The 23,030-nt window shown below is 40.6% G+C and overlaps 1 protein-coding gene across 2 annotated transcripts in view; it reads left to right on the plus strand.

Annotated features, from left to right (window-relative positions):
• TOP2B (DNA topoisomerase II beta) overlaps positions 1–23,028 on the plus strand; it is a 94,354-nt gene extending 71,326 nt beyond the window's left edge. Inside the window, exons 22-37 of one of the 2 annotated variants that reach the window (XM_075827188.1) lie at positions 545–679; positions 3,344–3,544; positions 4,067–4,262; positions 8,016–8,107; positions 8,241–8,396; positions 9,372–9,455; positions 11,374–11,568; positions 11,680–11,824; positions 12,829–12,996; positions 15,147–15,396; positions 15,529–15,608; positions 16,230–16,346; positions 16,652–16,771; positions 18,484–18,609; positions 20,313–20,407; positions 22,519–23,028. In XM_075827188.1, the coding sequence (XP_075683303.1) occupies positions 545–679; positions 3,344–3,544; positions 4,067–4,262; positions 8,016–8,107; positions 8,241–8,396; positions 9,372–9,455; positions 11,374–11,568; positions 11,680–11,824; positions 12,829–12,996; positions 15,147–15,396; positions 15,529–15,608; positions 16,230–16,346; positions 16,652–16,771; positions 18,484–18,609; positions 20,313–20,407; positions 22,519–22,677 (2,319 nt within the window). In that variant the 3' untranslated portion in view covers positions 22,678–23,028. Of the gene's footprint in view, positions 1–544; positions 680–3,343; positions 3,545–4,066; positions 4,263–8,015; positions 8,108–8,240; positions 8,397–9,371; positions 9,456–11,373; positions 11,569–11,679; positions 11,825–12,828; positions 12,997–15,146; positions 15,397–15,528; positions 15,609–16,229; positions 16,347–16,648; positions 16,772–18,483; positions 18,610–20,312; positions 20,408–22,518 lie in introns of both variants that reach the window. The other variant, XM_075827186.1, reaches the window with a different exon arrangement.
• Positions 23,029–23,030: the final 2 nt, after the last annotated feature.

Raw genomic sequence — 23,030 nt, forward strand, 5'->3', positions numbered from 1 at the left:
TTTGCTAGCCAGTGTCACCAATAACAAGATACAAACACACCTAAATTATGTCCTAGGATTTCAGACATGTCGTCGTGAAATGCACGGTCAATGATTGAAATGATCAAGGGGCAATTGTGTCTTTTCGTTAACACCCATTTCCCTAGGCCTCGTCTTTCTAGTAACCTTTTATTACTCTAGTACTTATTCGCACATTGTTGTTTCCATCCCACGGCAATGCAATAAATAACACTAGATTTATGTTTCAGATTGAGTCATAGATTTGGCATTCATTTTAGGAACACTTTTGAAAGGAGTTTTCACGTTACAAAATGTTATGGCATATAGTTTGGTCTTTTTTCCCTGCACGGCAGTGCTCCCGGCCACCCGTTGTGCAGGGAACGGCAGCGCAGCTTCATTCAAGTGATTTTGGCTGTGCTGCAGTTCCCTGCACAAGTCGGGTGTCTGGAAGCGATGCTTTTTCTTTCTGGAAAGCACTCTCTGCATGTTTCTCTTTGTTTTGGTGTCTAATTTTTATTTTAGTATTTTTTTGTGCCTATTGCAGCTTCCGAACTACAAGAACTTCAAAGGTCTGATTCAGGAACTGGGTCAAAACCAGTATGCCGTGAGTGGGGAGATCTATGTTCTTGACCGGAATACTATTGAAATTACAGAGCTCCCAGTCAGAACGTGGACTCAGGTTAGTGGACATGCTTATGTATAAAAGTTCTGTTATGGTCTGTCTTTTTTTTTTTTTTTGTTAGATTGAATAGCTAATGAGTTGCTTCTTGCCATGAAAATGTCACGCTTTTAACATACAAAAAGAAACCATAAATACTGTTAAAAAAATTATATTATACCCCATACTTATATATATTTTATGAAAGTAGACACCCATAACAAAAATGACACTGCACATTATACTCATGGTCGCCTTCATGCAATTTCAAATTAAAGTGTAACGTTGTGTAAAGAATGCATAAAAAAAATTGCAGCTTAAAGGGGTTTTCGCACGAGGGACATTTATGACATCCACGGGATATGTCATAAATGTCAGATAGATGACCCCTAAACCCCGTTCTAGCTTTTTGTGCTCACGCTGACTCCCGGCCACTTCCTGATTACATGGTCAGGAGTTACAGAAACAACGTAACTCGCTGAGTTATGCGGTTTCCGTAACTCCCATAGTAGTGAATGGCAGTTATGGAAGCAGCGTAGCATGCGAGCTACGCTGTTTCCATGACTACCATTCAGTTCTATGGGGCTTATGGAAACCGCATAGTTCAGCTACACTGTTTTCCCCTTCATGGTCAGAAATCAGCTGGAATACAAAGAGGTGGAATCGGGTGTAGAGGCCCCATTCCAGAGATAGCTGCGGGTCCCAGAGGTGGGACCCGCATTTATCTGACATTTATGATCTTTCCTCTGGATATGTCATAAATGTCCCTCGCGGGAAATCCCCTTTAAAGCCAGACTTGGAAGTAGAGCCTGAGACGAACAACGTTTCCAAAAAATAACAGTTTAGTATGTGCAGAGTTCATACATGCCAAGGTCTACATGCATATATATTTACACATTCACCAGAAATAGAGACCAAAAATCTGATTCCGATGCTGGTAAACAGAGTGACTGATTAGGCTCATGGTTTGATGAGATGGGCAATCTTCTCACCCCTATGATAGGAAAACAAAGGCTCCCCTTAATGTGACATAAAGCATATATTGTCTCTTATAGGTAAAGGGGGGTGATCACATGAAGAAACTATACAGATGTCGGTAACAGGCTGTGATCTTTCATCGTGCTACCACTTGCCCCCTCCCTTACAGAGACCCCTACTACAATTACAACTCCAACGTGGATATTTGAAAGCTAAGATTCTGGGCTTAACTATAATATGACGATCTAAGATATCACACCCTTACATTCTAAGTGTAGTGAGCGTTTAGAGTCCTGATTTATTACATGCGTCTTTGGCAGTTTAAAGGGGGTTTTACACAGGACAATTATCAGACAGACAAGCGTTAATATAACGCTTGTTGCTGATAATTGCCCTGTGTAAACGCTCGATCATCTGCTGGTCGTATAGTTTAAAAAAAGTAAGATTATAGTTGTCGGCAGCACATCTCTCTGTGTAAACAGAGAGACGCGCTGCTGACATGATGATAATGGGTGGGGACGAGCAATCGGAGTAACGACCACTTGTCCCCATCCATAGCTCCGTGTGACAGGAATAAGCGTGCGCCGATCAACGATGTCTCGTTAATTGGCGCTCGCTGTGTCGACCGGTGTAAAAGGGCCTTAAGTGTTTGACTCCCTCAACACAACTACTTTCTAGTACAGAGCTTATAACTGATAGTGGAGGGTCCGGATTCTCCAAACCCGGTGATAAGCTGTCTGGCCACTTATATTCCCTGCCTTGGCAATCGGCCGACAATAGGCCGGTGCAGCAAGCACCGATCGAGGAGACATCGTTGATCGGCACTTATTTGCTCCAGTCACATAGAGCTATGTATGGGGACGAGCTGTCGTTACTCTAATCGCTCGTCCCCATCCGTTATCATCATGTCGGCAGCGCGTCTCCCTGTTTACACAGGGAGATGTGCTGACGACAACGATAATTTTTTCGTTTTTTAAAATGATACGACCAGCGGTCTGGCTGCTGAGACGCTCAGTCATTGAAACAAAGTTAAAGACTTTAGCTGAGCACCCTGCATCTATGGCTGTGATCGGCGCTCCCTGTTAAGAGCCTCACACACGAGCGTGTTTGGTCCGTGATATACTTTCCGTATGTTGGTGGTATTTCCCGGAACTAACACACTGCAGGGAACCGGGCTCCTAGCAACATAGTTATCTATGATTCCAGGAGTCACTGCCTCGCTGCGGGACAACTGTCCCGTACTGTAATCATGTTTTCAATAAGGGACAGTAGTTCCGCGGAGAGGCAGGGACTCCTAGTGTCATAGATAACTATGATGCTAGGAGCCCGGCTCCCTGCAGTGTGTTCGGTCCGGGAAATGCGGCCGACATACGGACTGTAGATCACGGACCGAACACGCTCGTGTGAATCCGGCCTTAGGCTGAAGACTGCTGACACAGAAATTCTATGTGATCCATCTTCAGCCTAACGAAGAGTGCCGATCACCGCTGAAAGTGCATACCACTCAGCTGAGCACTTCTACACCTTTATTTTAACGATGGTGGGGGTCTCAGCACCCAGACCTCAACAGATCCAAACTTCGGATATGTCTCTGACATATCAAAAGTTTGATTTAAAGTGGTCACTCTTTAATGACCGACCATGTGATGCATGGACATGCTGGGTCGACGAGAGCGTGCATATTTATAATGTATCATATGTCAATAGGTTTACAAGGAGCAGGTTTTGGAGCCTATGCTTAATGGCACGGAGAAAACACCAGCTCTGATATCCGATTACAAGGAGTACCACACTGATACAACTGTGAAATTTGTTGTGAAAATGACCGAGGAAAAACTGGCTCAAGCAGAAGCTGCCGGCTTGCACAAAGTCTTCAAACTTCAGACCTCTCTTACCTGCAATTCTATGGTACGTTGTTTCTATCTAGTATCTTGCTCTGCAATTCTCCATATCAATCATGCGCAGGAAGTGATGACACAAAGCACTACTCGGATTTGAGGAATTTAGGAGCCGGTGGTTTGGTTTCTTTTCTTTGCCGTGTTTTTTTCTTTTCCCTATTAGTATAGAACTATTGTATTAGCTCTTCCTAAGTCTATTATTAAATATTAATGTTATGATATAGTTTAATATATGGTGTTACTGTAAAGGCTTATTTCTTTGACTTGGGCTCTGTTCACATTGTCGTTATTGGTTTTCGTCAAACTTTCCTGTATTTTTTGGACAACAAGATCAGAACAGTCTGTTTCGCTGTTCTTGCTGTCAACAATACTGGAAACTGATGGACCAAAATTCAATGGAGTCTGTCAAGATTTGCAGGTATCTGTTCAGAAATGCATCCAGCATAGCTGTAATGGCTCTTTCATAAATAGAAGCCATTACACTATTATGATCGCACCAATATTTACCTTTTTTTTCCCCTCATTCTCTTAGGTATTGTTTGATCACATGGGCTGTCTTAAAAAATATGAAACTGTTCAAGATATTCTGAAGGAATTTTTTGATTTAAGACTACATTACTATGATCTCCGCAAAGAGTGGCTGATGGGGATATTGGGAGCCGAGGCTGCAAGACTTAACAATCAAGCCAGGTTTATCCTTGAGAAGATCCAAGGAAAGATCACAATAGGTAATCCTTCTATAAATGGTTTTGCATAGTCTTTCACACACGCATTTTGGTAACCATTAAATGCAAGACGTTTTCAACTTCAGTTTCACGGAGAAGGACTAAGTAATAAAACGTTGCTTTTGGTACATAGTACAGTTGAAAAAAAGACATATGTCAATCATATTGTGCTCTTGATAAAATATATATGCGGATAACAAAATTCTTGTATACTTGCAGATGGGGATTGTCTGGGTTAAAGCTTGGGTCTGTGGATCTTTTTTCAAATGATGGAATTATTTTTGCTCTTGTAGATATTGCAGTTCTGCCTCACTGTCTCTTACTTAAAGTTCTCAGAGCATTCGTGGGAGCCCGTTTTGAAAATAACGACCCAAATACCACCGGAACCGAACTCCCCAAATACCACTGGAACCGAACTCCCCCTTCTTGTTTAGCGCTATTAGCTCTTTCCTACGCATTTCACCAGGCTTAACCCCGCTCGTCAGGGAGACATTCAGGGCAGCGGCATTACAGGATACTTTATGATAAACCCGGCATTTTTGGATCTACTAGAGCCCTCTCCCTCCCCTATATCGCTCAAAACTACTGCAAGTTTTGTTTTTTTAATGCGCTTGGCCATGACTAATCTGTGTGTGTTTCCCTTGGACGTCATGTTGCCAACAAGATTGTTTATTTATCGTTCGCCTAGTTTTATATTAATTTCACCTTTGTGTAAGGCGCTAGTATTTAAATGCTAGTATGACTTCTGTATCAGGCACTATGTATTGTTCATGGATACGGTAGATCAGGCATTAGGTGTATTTGCCACACGCTTTTTGTATTTTTACTACTTTTTGGGCATCATTTTCAGTCTAGCACCCACACGCATGTAATAGCTGAGTATCTTCATCCCAGGGATCTGCTCTTATCTTTTGGGATTGTTTTATGTTGTACATGTGGAAAAATGCTATTGTTTGGTGTGTCTTACAGTGTCGAATGTATACAGTAGCTCGCTTATATTTACATCCCCTGGGGATTCTTATCATGATTCACATGTGCCCCACTGTTAGAGGAGGTGAGTTTGTATGGGGGTAACCATTCAAAGAAAGCATGCGTGGATCTTATTTTCATTGAGACTTTGTGGTGCTGCTGATCTCATCCAATGTATCTGCGTTCGATTTGTAATAACGGTTTATCCTAGTTACCCCCTCTAGGGGTTTATCTCCACTAATTGTGGTCCTAGAAAGCAAATCAATTGTAGGTTGCCTCCATGAACTGAACATTCATGTCTAGCAATGGGGGTATCTCTGTTATTTCGTTGTAATGGTCCCGAATATGTCATCAGAACTCTAGCTTTATTTTGCCCACATAGTCCTTTGGGACAAAACACCAGTGGTTGTACTAGTGAAGGTTTCTGACACACTGTTAGTTACACGACACACATTTGCCACATCTGAACGTTCTTTGGGCTCTCCTGTCTTTTTGTGGTTCAGTTGTAAAATGGCTTGTACCGGATTATCTTTCAGGCTTCTTTTCTTCCGGAAGTTAATCTGTGGTCTATTTCTAGTATTTTCTTGAGCTCCTCATTCTCAGTCAAGATGACCCAATATATATATATTTTTTTCACCTGTGTGTATGTTCTATCGTAATGTCCGTATAACTCTTATTGTGTTCTCAGTTAGTTATACCTTTATTGGGACTAGGAGGTCACCATGATTGGTCTTCATGGCGTTAATTCCTCTCTCGGCACTCTATCCATATAGCCCCTTTCACAAAGCCAGTTTCCCATATCCTTTGACTGTGTGATAAACGTATTGCTTTTCTAACAATTCCTCCTGGGGCGGAGGTATTGTCCCTTGGGTATCCCTCGTTTTAGGGCATAAGGGTAGGACAAATCCCACCGCAGGACACTGTTCGTGGCCGTGACCTTTCGATAGACATCCGTTAGCGTAAGGCCATTATTTTCCCTAGAGATTTTATCATTTAGGAAAGCTAGGCTGTTGGCATTGCGTTGTGATGAGGCCTACCCAGTTTTACCCATTCCCTCTTACATGACGAAACTGTACGTCTTGGATGATTATGACCTAAATCAAAATGTATTAATAGAACATTAACCTCGATTACGATTAATAAACCATTATTTAGACCACACCCCTTTTTGCATGCCACGCCCCCTATTTGCATGCTACACTCCCTATTTGCATGCTACACCATTGAATTAATATATATCCCCTGAACCTGCTGTATACTACTGTATATAATATGCCCCATAGCTGCCCCCACACAATATAATGCCCCCAATAACTGCCCCCCACACAGTATAAAGCTCATATAGCTTTCCCCACATCCCAAATAGTGCCTAACCCCATTCCAACGATGAGTGGAGGAGATTCCCCTGGTCTGTGCAGCTCGGCGCAGGCAGGCGTGATGACGTCACTACCTCACGACATTACGGTCCCCTGCTCTACCATTGAATTCCACTGTGTCTGTGTCTTGAAGATGCAGATACAGTTTAAAGCGGGAAAATATAATTGATCAAACTGAAATTTGCAAAATTACGTTAATTTAATTGCGCTGAATTTCGGTTTCTAATTTTTTATTTATTGCACAGGCTTAGGCTCACGTGCTGAGTTTGTTCCATATGCTGGGGGAGTCAGCTGTGTATTGCATCTGACATGCTGCTCTAACGGCCAGTAACAGAGATCGCTCTGCTCCTGGCCGTTTAGTCATGCCGCGGTCAATAGCGACCGCGGCATTTAAAAACTGTTAGAAGGACGGGGCGGCCCCCTACGACAGCCCATCACACACCCCCCCAGCAACGCAGTCGCAGGGCACCGATGGCTGTCAAGGCAGCCCGGGGGACTTGCCTCCGGCAGGGCTTGGCAGGAGCCTGTAAAAATGACAATATACTAACCATCACTGGACTAATATAATAATAAGTGTAAAAAAAAAAAAGTTTTATATATTTTTCAGGAGTGTAAAAAAATACAATGTGAAAAATATAATCAAAATTGGTATTTTAAACCATAATTGTTGTTTTTTTTTTCCGTCACATTAGCACTAAAAACGACAGCTTGTCCCGCAAAAAATAAGTCCTCATACCGATAAATTACCGAAAAATAAAGTTACGGCTCTCATAATGTGCTGACATGAAACATTTTTTTTTTTTAACCAATCGTTCTTTCTTTGTAATAGTTGTAAAGTATAAAAAAAACACTATATAAATTTGGTATGGTATTGAGCCACAGAATGTAGTTAAGTTGTCGTTTTTGCTGCACAGTGAAAGCCGTAAAAACAAAACCCCAAAAATAATGGAAGAATTGAATTTTTTTCCAATTCCACCCCACAAATAATTTTTTTTCAGTCTACCAGTACATTATGTGGTACTTTAAATAGAAACTACAACTCCCCCCGCAAAAAATAAGCCCTCGCACCGCTCTATAGACGCAAAAAGAAAAAAGTTATGCCTCTTGGAAGGCGGGGAGTAAAAAACTAAAATGTAAAAAAGAAAAATGGCTGGGTCTTTAAAGGGTTAAGTTGCGGCTGCTGAACAAACTTCTCCTCTTTATGAATGATTTGATATTGAATAAAAATCTGATTTCTTTGCAAAACTTTCTCAAAACTTCCTGCATAGGAGCAGCTCATTGCCTGTAAGACTTTCCTTATATCTAAACTATTAATAGCAGCTGCATATTTGACTGACTGCCTACAGAAATAATAACGTATGACCAGAACTGCTAGTATATAGTTGGTTAATGCTCCTTTTTTATTTTTTAGAAAATAAGTCCAAAAGAGAACTCATTCAGATGTTGTTGCAGAAGGGCTTTGAGTCTGATCCTGTTAAAGCGTGGAAAGAAGCCCAGGAGAAGGTAGGCAGAATGTGTTTTTGGCTTGATAGCGGGCAGTATTTTCCTCACCCCTTGGCTCATTCGCTTATTTCCGCGATTGATCATGACGTACAAATCTGATAAATATCCTGCTGATCATCTGATGTCTGCACAGTCTACAGAGGAAGATGATATCCTAGATCAGAACGAGGACAATTCTTCAGATTCGGGCACCACATCAGGGCCAGATTTTAACTACATTCTCAACATGTCTCTGTGGAGTCTTTCAAAGGAGAAAGTTGATGATCTGATTAGACAGAGGGATATGAAGGTATAGTACTAATGTTAGCTTTATAGTACTAACTAATCTTTGTTTTTTATCACATGACTTATAGTAAATTTACCATTTAGTCAGTCTTCCTCTCTGAGATCTAAACTGCTAAACCTGTGTCTATGGTTATTAGCCTTGCTTGTTTTTTGTTTTTTTTTATTAATCGCAGTAGAGCTGACCATACACATGAGAACTGTCGGCCGAACACTCGTTCATCCGACCGCTAACTGTCCCGTGAATATTACGAACATGAATGCTCTCCTCTTTGAGCTGATGTGTATGGTCCGCTATACTTTGCACGATACATAAAACTGCTCCTTTTCAAAATGATGTGATTCAAATTGTAATTGAGCAGGCAGTGCTGACACCATAACATTCATATATTTATTCATACATTTTGCAGTAATATAGAATTAATGAGCAAATGTCACGCAATGCTCGTTCTTTGTACGTACACGGCTCGCTTAAATGCATAATTTGTCAGCTTCCTTTACATGACCGGTCATGTGGCCTCACTGCTGAGCATTAATGGATGTGATTGGTTAAAGGGAATCTGTCGGCAGTTTCGAGGCCTCAAAACTACTGCCCGAGTGATCTAGGTAGGGCAGTGGATTCATACCTTTTGTCTCGGTTATGCAAGTAGCATGACTGAGAAACCAACGTGTGATTCCTCTGGCGCTACAGAAGTCACTCAGGGCAGCGGGGGGCGCAAGGGAACTAGATTTGAAACTAGTTTTTTGTGTGGAATTTATATACCCCAGTCAAAAATGTGAGTAGTCTTCTTTTTTTTGTTTTGTTACTTTTGCCTCGTTAAAGTGGCCAAGAACCATTCGTTTTCTGTTTTTCTCAAAATATTCTAGGTCATCGCCAACTCTAAATTATTACGTGAGTGGGGAGCACTTTTCTTGCTGGTCTGTTTGGGAGAATATAATGTGTTAAAAAAAAACAACAATGTTAAGTGTATTTATGTTTTAGGGGAAGGAGCTGAACGACATAAAGAGAAAATCTCCGTCCGACCTCTGGAAAGAAGATTTAGCGGCTTTCATTGAAGAGCTTGATGTGAGTTTTCACTTTGTTCGTTTGTAAGGGAATCTGTAGTCAGAAAATGACCGATTGTTAAAACGCAATGTTCACAAGTGAAAGGGAGTAAGTCAGACGAGCCCTGAGAAAAATGTGCTCCTCGGTGTCTGATGTTGAATAAATATAAAATATACTCTGTTAAGGTCTTTTCAGTGAAGTGTTTTTTATTTTTCTGTCAATGGAGCGGTGTGGGGGCTTATTTTTTGCGGGAGGAGTTGTAGTTTCTACTGGCACCGTTACAGTGTACTGGGAAATGGAAAAAAAATAATCTTTGTGGAATGGTAAACACGGATTCCTCCATTTTACTTTGCGTTTAGTTTTTACGGCTTTCATCGAGCGTCAAAAACAATAATTTTACTTTATTCTGCTGGTCAATGCGATTACGGTGATACCAAATTTATACAGTTTTCTTAATGTTTTACTCTTTTTACAAAGACAAAAATATTTGTTTGAATGAAAAAATGACGTGTCGCCACATTCTGTAAGCCATAACTTTTTTATTTCTTTGTCCATTCAGCGGTACGAGGGCTTATTTTTTTGCGGCACGAGCAGTGGTTTTTATTGGTACATACGACTTTTTGATCACTTTTTATTAAAACATTTTTTATCGCTAGGTTGACCAAAAAACAGCGATTCCGATCTTTTATATTTTCTCCTTTTTACGGCGTTCACTGAGCGAATTAAATAATGCCATATTATTATAGTTCTGACTATTAGGTACGCAGCAATACTAATTTTGTTTTATTTTTTACATTACTTTAGAGGAAAAGCCGGGTTTATTGAACTTTTTAAACTTTTTTTTTTTGCACATTTCATTAGTCCCCCTAGGGGCCGTGAACCAGCGATCATTCGATCGCTGGTACAATACACTGCAATACTAATGTATTGCAGTGTATAGTTATTTTTACAGGCTTCTGTTAAGCCCTGCCACATGCAGGGCTTAACAGAGGCAGAGTGAAGGCAGTCCTGGGGGCCTTCATTAGGTTCCTGTGCTGCCGTGACAACTATTGGCGACCCTCGATCGTGCTACGGGGCCACCGATGAGCTGTTGGAGGGGTGCGCCCCCCCTCTCTATAACACCTCAGATGCTGCGGTCGCAATTGACTACATCATTTGAGTGGTTAAACGGCCAAGAGCAGTGGGATCGCTGTTCCTGGCCGTTACTCCCCAGTGTCACAGCCGACACCCGCAGTATATGGAGCTCCATACTTCTCCTCCTGCACCATGACGTGCCGGTGCGTCAAGGGGTTAAAGGGTCTTGTCCGGTTTCAGCAAATTTTAACTTTTTTGTTTGATTAAAAGTTTTCTACAACTTTCTAATGTACTCTCTGTATTTATTCCTTATGGGTTTTCAGGTTCTCTGCTTGTTGTTGTTCAGTAGGAACATTCATTGTTTACTTGCAGTGGATAAAATTCTGTCCATGGTCATGTGATGGACTCCTAGGTGCTCGGATGGTCACAGTGTGTGTATCAGAGCTGTGTCTTCTAGAGATCCATCACACGAACATGTACAGAATGTGTATCCACTGGAAGTAAAAAATAAAAGTTCCTACTGAATAACAGCAAGCAGAGATCCTGAAACTACGTAAGAAATGAATACAGAAAGTATATTGGAAAATTGTAGAACATTTCATTATACAAAAAAAAACACAATTTGATTTACTGAAACCGGACAACCCTTTTAATAATAAAAAATGTGGCTGTACGCAACCTTCTGTATTTTGAATGCGACTCCCAAGGTAAATCTTTTTTAAAGACCTTTGGTATATTCTATAGCGTTTTTGGCTATTGGATATATAGTTTGGGACCCTAGTCTGTGTGCATTTATTCTTTTTTTTTTTTTCAAGTTTCCACTGTGTCTCGGAGACTTCAAAATTATTTTCTTTTCTTTGTTTAGAAAGTGGAGGCCCAGGAAAAAGATGACGCTTTAGCTGGAATGGCAAGCAAAGCAATAAAGGGTAAAGTAGGCAAACCAAAAATGAAGAAGTTGCGGCTGGATGAGACGTTGCCGTCAATGTACGGGAGAAGAATAGAGCCCCAGATTAGTGCAATGAAAGCTGATGTTAGTAAGAAGATGCTGAAGAAGAAGAAGGTGAGGACGCTCGGTCTTCTGTAAGTGTAAAATACCTTTTGTTTTACAACGCACAATGACTATTTTATACTTCGTTTTTTTTTTTGTTTTGTTTTTTTCCCGCTTTTGCAGGGTGAAATGGACTCTTTAGCACTGAAACTAGAGTTTGATGATGAGTTTGGAACCGCAGCAGCAGAGGAAGGTGGAGAAGACTCGCAGACCACCACTCCAGTAAAGCCCCTAAAGCCAAAGCGGGAAAGGAAAGAAAAGGAGCCTGGTATGTGAAATGACTCCGTTGTTACATGTCTGACCTTTTTTGTATTGAGTATAATTTGCATGTGCTCATTTACATCTGGAACACTAAACAATATTGCTAGTGGCTCCACCAATGCGCAACCTGCAGACGCCAAGCTAGTCAGGCACACAAGTGTGTTATAACCGCATGCGTCTCGTTGCATTTTTCAATGCAATTGCGTTAAAAAAATGCAGCTGCTTAGAAAAATGTATCAAATTACAGTAAAAACATACGCCGGTTTTGGATCGGTTTTAACTGCACCTCAAATACAAACTTGGGGTACCTTCTTATGCACTTTTCTGGCCAATGCGATAATGTACCCCAGATGTGCGGTGTGCCATTTACACAGCTGTCAAAAAACTGTCCAGTTTAGAATGTATCAAAACCGCTATATAAACCTCCATACAATGTAATCTGTCACTGTATATATTAGTTCATCTAAAAAGGGGTTATCCAGTATCCCGATTTTTCATTTTAACTAATGGCTGCAGATGACACGAATTAAACAATCCGTGCTCGCCTATCTTTCCACCGGTCATCTGGTGCTGCTGTGCCGGCAGCGCTCCCAGTGGTTGCTTACATGCCGGCAGCATATGACCGATGCAGCCAAAAAAATCTTATTTCTGGCATCATGCCAGAAATACAACATGACAGCTCAGCCCTTCGATTGGCTGCTATCGGTGTCCTACCAGCAGACAGAAATTGTACTGGCGTTAGCTGCTCATGTGATGCGGTTCTGAGGCCTCATGGGATTGATAGCATAGTGGAAATCTAACATCCAAGATGGTATCTGATCAGGAGAGGATACAGAACTGCAGGGAAGGAACTACAATATACATAAAAAGTCCAGAGCTGGATAAACCATTAGGCGGTGGGTGCAGTGATGGAAAAAAATGTGGAGCTCTTCTTTAAAATATAAATTTCATGAAATAGTTTTCTCTAGAATATACTCCATACTTTGTCTTTGTTGCATTTTGCTTTCTTAGGTCCTCGAGCTAAAAAGAATTCTCTGACTCCAAAACCCTCAGTCAAGAAAGGGAAGAAAAGGAACCCCTGGTCAGAAGATGAACTCAAGTCAGACAGTGATATAGAAGAAGCGGAGGTCGTAGAACCTGTAGTTATACCCCGAGATTCCTTACTGAGGAGAGCAGCAGGTAAGTTTAGAAGTGAAGATTTCTAAGGCACGACTGTGGTGTACTGTCAGTGTGTGTGTGTGTGTGTATATATATATATATATATATATATATATATACTCCTTTGATACATCGGATCACACAGCCCCAATTGAATGTAAAAGGGAAGTCAATGACACTTTTCAATACAACTGTATATCAAAAAAAAGTTATACCATGCATAGTTTTCATTATTATCCTGAATTATTTTAAGAGTCTAGTGTCTACAGCTGAACAAATAAGATGTATAAATGTGAACTGAAAAATATTCTATTGATAATGCAAATTGACTGTTTTTTTTAATTTATTTTGTGTGTGTGTTAAATCTTTAATGTCTGTATAGACAGATTTTCATTAAATCCAGTGGACTTGCCTGGAGATGTCCTGAGCCGAAGGCCTCATTTAGATGAGCGTGTGCGTTTTGCGTACGCAAAAAATGCGCCGTTTTGCGTGCGCAAAAGGCACTTAACAGCTCCGTGTGTCAGCCCCGTATGATGCGCGGCTGTGTGATTTTCGCGCAGCCGCCATCATTATCACACTCCGTTTGGATGTTTGTAAACAGAAAATCATGTGGTGCTTTTCTGTTTGAATTCAGAGTTTGACAGCTGTTGCGCGAATCACGCAGTTCGCACGAAAGTACTTCCGTGCGGCATGCGTGGTTTTCACGCACCCATTGACTTTAATGGGTGCGTGATGCGCAAACAGCGCACAAATATAGGACATGTCGTGAGTTTTTTTCAGCACACTCACGCTGCGCAAAACTCACGGACTGTCTGCACTGCCCCATAGACTAATATAGGTTCGTACGACACGCGTGAAAAGCACTCACGTCGCACGCACGTATATCACGCTCGTGTAAACGAGGCCTAAAGCAGCTGGGAACAGCATCCGGTGCCGGGAGGCAGCTGGGGCAACTGATCGTTGCGGGGTCAGGGTGTCGGACCCCCACCGATCATATACTTCTATAGACCATTAGTATATGATCGGTGGGGGTCCTGTGGATAGATCATCAGTGTGAAAAATCGTCCCGTGCCCGGACAACCCCTTAATGACCAGCCGATTTTAGGTCTTAATGACCAAGCTATTTTTTACGTTCTTCCATCGTCTCATTCAAAGAGCTATAACTTTTTTATTTTTGCATCAACATATCTGTATAAGGTCTTGTAAGTTGTATTTTTTAATAGCACCATTTTGGTGTACATATAATTTATTGATTAACTTTTTTTTTGGGGGGGGGGGGTGAAAAAAACCCCAGCAATTTCACCACAATTTACGCTGTTTACCGTGTGGTATAAATAATATAACTTTATTCAGTGGGTCGTTACGATTGCGGCGATGCCAAATTTATATCGTTTTCTTATGTTTTACTACTTTTACACAGTAAACACTTTTTTTTTTTTTTCCAAAATTTTGTTTTTGTGTCGCCATATTTTAGGAGCCAGGAGTTTTTTTTGCTTTTTCTGCCGAAGCAGCTGTATGAGGGCTTTTTTTTTTTGCGGGACGACTTGTAGTTTTTATTGGTACCATCTTGGAGTAGATGCGACTTTTTGATCACTTTTTATCACATTTTTTTGAAGGCAGGATTCACAGAAAACAGTAATTCTGGCATAGTTTTTTATTTTACTTTTTTACGGCGTTCACCGTGCTGGTTAAATAATGTAATAGCTTTATAGGTGGGGTCGCTATGGACGAGGCAATACTAAATATATGTGATTTCTTAGCTTTTTTATTTTTATTTTTTATAATAAAGCATTTTGTAAGGGGAAAAACTGGGTTTTATTTTTTAGCTGAGAGAGGCAGATTTACCTACTCCCGGCGGTGTTAATTTATTCTGATGTAGCGCTTTACTGTGCGATCATCTGATCGCTATTATAATACACTGCAATACTTCTGTATTGCAGTGTATTACTGCCGGTCAGTATAAAACGGACAGGCGGTGGTAATTTATTTTGATGCAGCGCCGTAAAAAGGCTACTGCCGCTGTATAGAGCCCGTCGGTGACCGCCGTAAAAACAACTATGGGTGGTCACTATCGGGTTAGGATTGATAATCTGACCCTTACGTGTTAAATAGTGTGATATAAAATATATATAAACTAGCCCTAATCTGATCTCATCATTTTTCCTTCCCAGCTGAGAGACCGAAGTACACATTTGACTTTTCAGAAGAAGAGGCAGATGATGATGACGATGATGATCGAATTATTAGTAATAATAATAATACCCTGAATGACTTTAAACCAAGATCATCTCCAATTCCAAACAATCAAAATGATGATGATAATGAAGATGATGATGATAATAATGATGATGATGCCCATGCAGACAGTCCAGAAAAAGATGAATATGATTTCTCATCTTTCAAATCCACAAAATCCACAGAGTATGTAGCTGCTCTCTTCTTCTTCATAGATTCGGTTCCAGTGACCGCACCTTTTTAAGTTTAATATTTCCAAATATTCATGGGATCCCTAAAGTGTCTTTTTTTTTTTTTCCTCTTTATTACCCCGTATAGAAAGCCAACAGAAACACCGAAGAAAAAAGATGTCGACGATATATTTTCTTCCACTTCATTTTCTACTAAAGTAGATGATGGTAATTATTTTTTTTTCTTTTATAATAATAATAAGGCTTTGGTCACACAACTAAAATATCCATAGAATAGCATTGCGGTGCACACTTATGTGCAACTTAACCTTTCGCTGTCAGGACAATTTTCACACTTTTGACATACACAAATAAAATTATATTATACCTCCATACTCATGGATTTTCTAAAAGTAGACACCGGTCACATTGTAAAAATGTCACCCAGCACTTTACACTCTGTGCAATTTTGTATCAAAGCGCAACATTTTGTAAAATACATAGAAATTCATGTTTGTGGCCAAGTTTGAGCCAAGCAGAGCCTTAGACGCACAACATGTCCTAAACCTATAAGGCCAAGATGTGCAGACTTCATACATGCCACTTCTACCTGTCTAAATGCATATATCGTATCAAACTCACCAAAACGGAAGAGACCAAAAATCCAGAGTCCTAGATCTCAAACCCGCACTGATGACGACTGACATGTCTCATGATACGTCAGAAGAGGTGAATCTTCCCTTCAAGCACAAATCAAAACTGTAATGCTTGTTGGAGCCGAGTATATAATGGCTTTACAAATGGAGAATTGCGTTTTTTATAAATCTTGAAATTATCTCTGTTTATCAGATGACATCACAAAATATAACAGTGATGATGGTGAATCTTCACCTCTCTACTCCTCACCATTCAGCTACAAATCTTCAGAAAAAACAACCAGCAAAACGTCTCCTAAAAAAAAACAAGGTAATACTATAAAGTTAACTTTTCGTTCGCAATCTACATAAGGTGTTGAGTAAGTGCAAATATCTTGATTTATGTATCTTAATTTGGAATTGCTTCATACTCTTTTACACATTCATTATTCTATTGGCTTCCTGTGGCCACGATACATTGTATACATGAATGTCTGAAGTGCAGATAAACCATTGATTCCAAGCAGCAACCCTTGGTCTGCGTTCACACGTAGCAAAATGAAACTTCAAAGTTCTACATAGCCGTTCAGGTTGTTGCAGGACGGGTTGATTTGATTTATTATTTTTTTTTAGTAGAAGATGTTCCCAAAATCAACAGTGATGATGAAGAGGATGATGAGCCGTCTCCCCTCTACTCTTCAACATTCAGCTTCAAATCTACAGAAAAACCAGCAAGCAAATCCTCCACTAAAAAAGGTAACGGTGATCAAATTCAGAAACTATTCTAGTTCCTTTATTTCATTTACAAGTTTCCAGTTATGTCTAGTATAACTAGACATAACTGGAATCATTCAAATCTGTAGGTCTGAAAACGTATACATTAGTTCCATTGTCAAACACCTTATGAAGGCCCACCTACTGGTAAAGCGGTGAACAGGTGTTTGACAGCGGTATGTTAGTCTTGAGTATAAAGTATATAACCGTGATACATTTTTGCCACTGTGATCAGATCTGAAAGCAGAGGGTGGAAGAGATAAAACAGGCTAGAGATTAGTCTGCGGAGGTGCAGGAAGCACGAGCTTCTCTAGAATGGAATAGCCTGTAGTCTGGATTACTGCTTTTTCCTTCTTATTCTCTCGTGGGTTCTATTAGGAGTAAGCTGGATATGTATTTATTGAATAAATATCTATCTTTTATTACTTACACAAACCAGCGTCTTGCCATGAGATGACCCCTTGGGTCTGCTGATCACCTCAACAGCTCAGCCTGCATTCTAGGGCATGAAATCTTTCCAAATGTTATATTTTTTACATTGTACTAGGACCTGTACTAGCAACATCATTGGTTAATCTACGACATTGTGTCACATCATGGCCCACATCTAGAGCATTCTTGTGTCTGGTGTTAAGTGAATGTAATGGACACCAAACATTGAAGCACTGAAGCAACAGCTGGAATATTGCAGACAAGGCAATCTGAAACAAACACCACATGCTGCCAGTGCTACGACGTCAGAATTAGGGCCATGTGTACACAATCCTATTCACCATACAGTAGTAATGCATTTAGCGGGAATACAATGAGGTATATGGCACAAAATACATTTAAAAAAATGCCTTAAATTCACTTTGTAATTTACACGCTCGTGCTTGAGGCCTAGACAGGTTCCTTATATCTGCTATATATCTGTCGTCATGCCCCTGTGGCGTTTGTGTCTGGTCTGACTCATCGGGCTCCGTACTTCGTGGCTCTAGATGTGCAGTACATTTCAGTGGTTCATGATCACCTCGGCAGTTTGCCTTTGCAGTCTTTGGTGCTACAGGGTCATTGCTGCTTAGAAAATGAATAGTTTTCTCTGGGACCTTAATGAATGGAGGACTGTAAAGTCCCTTCATTAAGGCTGGATTCACATGAGCGTTGCAAACCTAGAGTCTATGGAGAGATGCGTGAAGCGCAAAAAAATAGGACGTCCTATTTTTTCACGGACCCTTCACACGCTCCGTGTGAACAGCCGCAATAAATGACATAGGTCCATGTGACGGCCATTTTCAATGCTCATGTGAATAAGGCCTAAGGGACATCGCTCCCCAATATGTTATTTCTCTTTATCTTTCATTGGCTACTGCTGTAAAGGGAATCTGCCCCCTCCGTTATTCTGCCCCCTCTGATTTTAGCCGTCTGTCACTTATGTGCTAATGTTAAGTAGATTTTGACAACTTCTGCTTTAATCCTTGGCAGCGTGCTGCCCGCGCAGCTAGAGAAGAGTCACTCTCGTTCATAAGCTGCCGCTCTTCCGGCCACTGATTGTTCGATTTCTTCCTATGTACAGTAAGCGTAAATCAGTGAATGGATTAAAGAATTGTGGGCTTCTTGATAAACTAAAGATCAGTATATCCGTGCAGTAAAACTCTTCGTATTCTTATTAGTGATCCAGATGTTTCACTTTTACTCTTTCTTTACATTTGCAGCAAAAACCGCTTCAGATGGAACCCCAAAACAAAAACGACCGCCAAAGCCAAAGAAGTCTGAGGTTTTTGTGAATTCAGACTCTGACTTGGAATTTGGAACCCCAAAGAAAACTACAACGCCCAAAAGCAAGTAGCTATAGAGCATCCTGGTTTTCTCTTCTGTCCTCTTATCAGCAGAGGGTTTTGCTTAACCCCTTCACGCAGCAGGACGCACCGATACGTCCTGGTGCAGGGGGAGAAGTATGGAGCGCGCTCCATATTCTGCGGGTGTTGGCTGTGTTTTACAACAGACACCCGGGACTAACTGCCAGTAACAGCATCTGAGGCGTTAGAAAGAGGGGGGCACCCCCCTACGACAGCTCATCGCGCCCACCCCCTTTGCCCCCGCAACGAGATCGGTGATTGACTACTTTTGTCATGGCATCCCTGGGGCCTAATGAAGGCCCCAAGGACTGCCTCCAATCTGCCTCTGTTAAGCCCTTAAAGTTCCAAAAAACCCTGTTCCCATTTTTCCTCTAAAGTAATGTAAAAAATAAAAAAAAGTAAACAAAATTGGTATTGCTGCGTCCGTAGAAGTCTGAACTACTACAATAAAGCGTTAACACGCACGATGAATGCCGTAAAAAAGAAAAAATGCAAACCGACCATCTGTTTTTTTGGTAAACTAAGCTTCCAAAAAATGTAATAAAAAGTGATCAAAAAGTTGTATGTGCCAACAAATAATACCAAAACTACAGCTTGCCCTGCAAAAAATAAGCCCTCACCGCTCAATGCACGGAAAAATAAAGTTATGGCCCTCTCTGAATGTGGTGAAACGAAACTATTTTTTTTTTTTTTTAGTAAAATATTTAAAAAATCTATACAAATTTGATATCACCGCAATTTTATTGAGCCGCAGAATAAAGTGAAGTTGTTGTTTTTACCGCACGGTGAAAACCATAAAAACGAAACCCAAAAAACAATGCAGGAATCGCAGTTTTTTCCAAGTTCAACCCGCAAAGAATTAACTTTCAGTTTCCCAATACATTCTATAGTACTTTAAATAGTTCCAATAGAAACTACAACTCCCGCAAAATATAAACCCTCACACCCATCTATTGACAGATAAAGGAGTTATGACTCTTGGAAGGTGGGGAGTGTGAAAGGAAAAAATCCCAAAAATCTCTCTGAGCATAAGGGGTTAAATGCTGCAGAGAGAGATTATATCAATATATATATATTTATTAATTAACTTTATTTCATCCATCAGTTCAAGCAAAGTCTTCACAAATAATGTAAATGATACAATGTTTTCCCAACACACTCCGTTCACTTACAATGTGGTTTCCATGATTTGGATGGCGAGAATAGTTCTGCGTGCTGTTATTCTTGTGATCAAATCTGACTGAACTGCTGATAGATCCTTCAACGCCAAAGTGAATATAGCCTTAGTCCTACAGAAGTATTCATTTTATTGTTGTAATAGGGCTACATATAAATAGAAAATATATCACCTGCCCCCAATACTAGTGCCATTGTTGGTTCTTTTAATGAAAACCAATGAGTAGCTGTAATGTTTGTAGAATTTATCTATATAGATGATACAAGGTACAAGACTATTTTAAATTAGATTTGTGATGGATTCTTTTTTGAACTTTTCTCAAATGTCACATATATTTCCCCTATTGTCTTTCTTTCAAAACCCCCCCCCCCTCCCCCCACCCCCGCCCCCTCACTTCCCCAAAAGAGCTCATTGGTAATGCAATTTATATCTTGGAAATAACGATCAGTAGGGGGCAGTGTTGTCTAACAATATTCAGTAAACCTAATGTGTATTCTTTGTTCAAAAGCAAAAGGAAGAGGAAAGAAAAGAAAAGCATCTGATTCTGAAAATGAAGGGGATTACAATCCTGGGAAAAAATCTTCAAAGCCCCCACCGAGCAAGGTAAGAACACGGCGGTTTACACTACGATGCTGTACATGTCGTGGTTTGTTTACCGTTGACATTTGATTGGATCTGAGATTTGTCACAAATAACTTGATGCCTGCGGAGATCTTATGTGCCTGGCAAATGAGTTTATCGCCACGGCCCCTTTAGTCAGCTGAAGTGTGGGGGTTCTGGAAGTCTGATCCCCATTGATCTGACATTGATGACCTATGGATTAGGCCATCAATATAAAAGTACTGGAAAAAAAGGGGTAATTTAGTGTGCATTTAATAAAGTCCCCACTGTTTTGGTCATCTTTGGTCTAATGTGCAATTTTCTTGCTAGCACAATTCTGTGTGATTGGTATATTTTATAACCAGATATAGCAGTTTGTAGCTCCCACCCCCCTATTCTTGTGGGAGAACATGTTTCAGTATACAGTGGAGGAAATAAGTATTTGATCCCTTGCTGATTTTGTAAGTTTGCCCACTGTCAAAGACATGAACAGTCTAGAATTTTTAGGCTAGGTTATTTTTACCAGTGAGAGAGAGATTATATAAGAAAAAAAAAACTGAAAATCACATTGTCAAAATTATATACATTTATTTGCATTGTGCACAGAGAAATAAGTATTTGATCCCCTACAAACCATTAAGAGTTCAGCCTCCTCCAGACCAGTTACACGCTCCAAATCAACTTGGTGCCTGCATTAAAGACAGCTGTCTTACATGGATACCTGTATAAAAGACTCCTGTCCACAGACTCAATTAATCAGTCTGACTCTAACTTCTACAACATGGGCAAGACCAAAGAGCTTTCTAAGGATGTCAGGGACAAGATCATAGACCTGCACAAGGCTGGAATGGGCTACAAAACCATAAGTAAGACGCTGGGTGAGAAGGAGACAACTGTTGGTGCAATAGTAAGAAAATGGAAGACATACAAAATGACTGTCAATCGATATCGATCTGGGGCTCCATGCAAAATCTCACCTCGTGGGGTATCCTTGATCCTGAGGAAGGTGAGCGCTCAGCCGAAAACTACACGGGGGGAACTTGTTAATGATCTCAAGGCAGCTGGGACCACAGTCACCAAGAAAACCATTGGTAATACATTACGCCGTAATGGATTAAAATCCTGCAGTGCCCGCAAGGTCCCCCTGCTCAAGAAGGCACATGTACAGGCCCGTCTGAAGTTTGCAAATGAACATCTGGATGATTCTGAGAGTGATTGGGAGAAGGTGCTGTGGTCAGATGAGACTAAAATTGAGCTCTTTGGCATTAACTCAACTCGCCGTGTTTGGAGGAAGAGAAATGCTGCCTATGACCCAAAGAACACCGTCCCCACTGTCAAGCATGGAGGTGGAAACATTATGTTTTGGGGGTGTTTCTCTGCTAAGGGCACAGGACTACTTCACCGCATCAATGGGAGAATGGATGGAGCCATGTACTGTCACATCCTGAGTGACAACCTCCTTCCCTCCACCAGGACATTAAAAATGGCTCGTGGCTGGGTCTTCCAGCACGACAATGACCCGAAACATACAGCCAAGGCAACAAAGGAGTGGCTCAAAAAGAAGCACATTAAGGTCATGGAGTGGCCTAGCCAGTCTCCAGACCTTAATCCCATCGAAAACTTATGGAGGGAGCTGAAGATCTGAGTTGCCAAGCGACAGCCTCGCAATCTTAATGATTTACAGATGATCTGCAAAGAGGAGTGGGCCAAAATTCCATCTAACATGTGTGCAAACCTCATCATCAACTACAAAAAACGTCTGACTGCTGTGCTTGCCAACAAGGGTTTTGCCACCAAGTATTAAGCCTTGTTTGCCAAAGGGATCAAATACTTATTTCTCTGTGCACAATGCAAATAAATATACATAATTTTGACAATGTGATTTTCTGTTTTTTTTTTTTAATATCTATCTCTCACTGGTAAAATTGACCTAGCCTAAAAATTCTAGACTGTTCATGTCTTTGACAGTGGGCAAACTTACAAAATCAGCAAGGGATCAAATACTTATTTCCTTCACTGTATGCTCCCATGTTGTCTCATTTCTGCCTGAGCCAGTACATATCTTGTTCATTCACGATGCTCTTTCCCTGATTTTATTTTTTTTTCCCCTCCAGAAATCTAAGAAAACAACATTTGACGTTGATTCAGACGTGGACATCTTCCCATCAGAAGTGAATTCTGAAAGTGCGACACGACAGAGGCCAGGCCGGGCCAGGAAAGAAGTGAAATATTTTGCAGAGTCTGATGAAGATGATGATTTTGTTATGTATTAGTTATGGGCCCGAGGAGCACCCAAATGTTTTCCAACAAAGTATCTTGTGTAGTCCTTTGTCCCTCCTGTTGCAGACTTTTGTACATTGTCTTATTTTATGTGATAATGTATTTGATGTTTTTTATTCTCGTGTAGGCATTTTAACATTTGTTGTTACACATACAGTTTTCTGCTCTTTTTTACTCATGAAATGTCATGTACTCGTTCCAATTTGCCTTGTCGACATGTTTTAGACTGCCGTGCTCAAGCACACATTTTAATTGTCCTGATGAAATACAGAGGGGGAAAAAAAACCACAGCAACCCTGCTTTTTAAAATGAAGAGAAAAACATTAAAAAAAATGGAAATCTAACT

The sequence above is a fragment of the Rhinoderma darwinii genome, chromosome 5 (genome assembly GCF_050947455.1).
Source record: "Rhinoderma darwinii isolate aRhiDar2 chromosome 5, aRhiDar2.hap1, whole genome shotgun sequence".
In the NCBI taxonomy this organism is placed as follows: domain Eukaryota; kingdom Metazoa; phylum Chordata; class Amphibia; order Anura; family Rhinodermatidae; genus Rhinoderma; species Rhinoderma darwinii.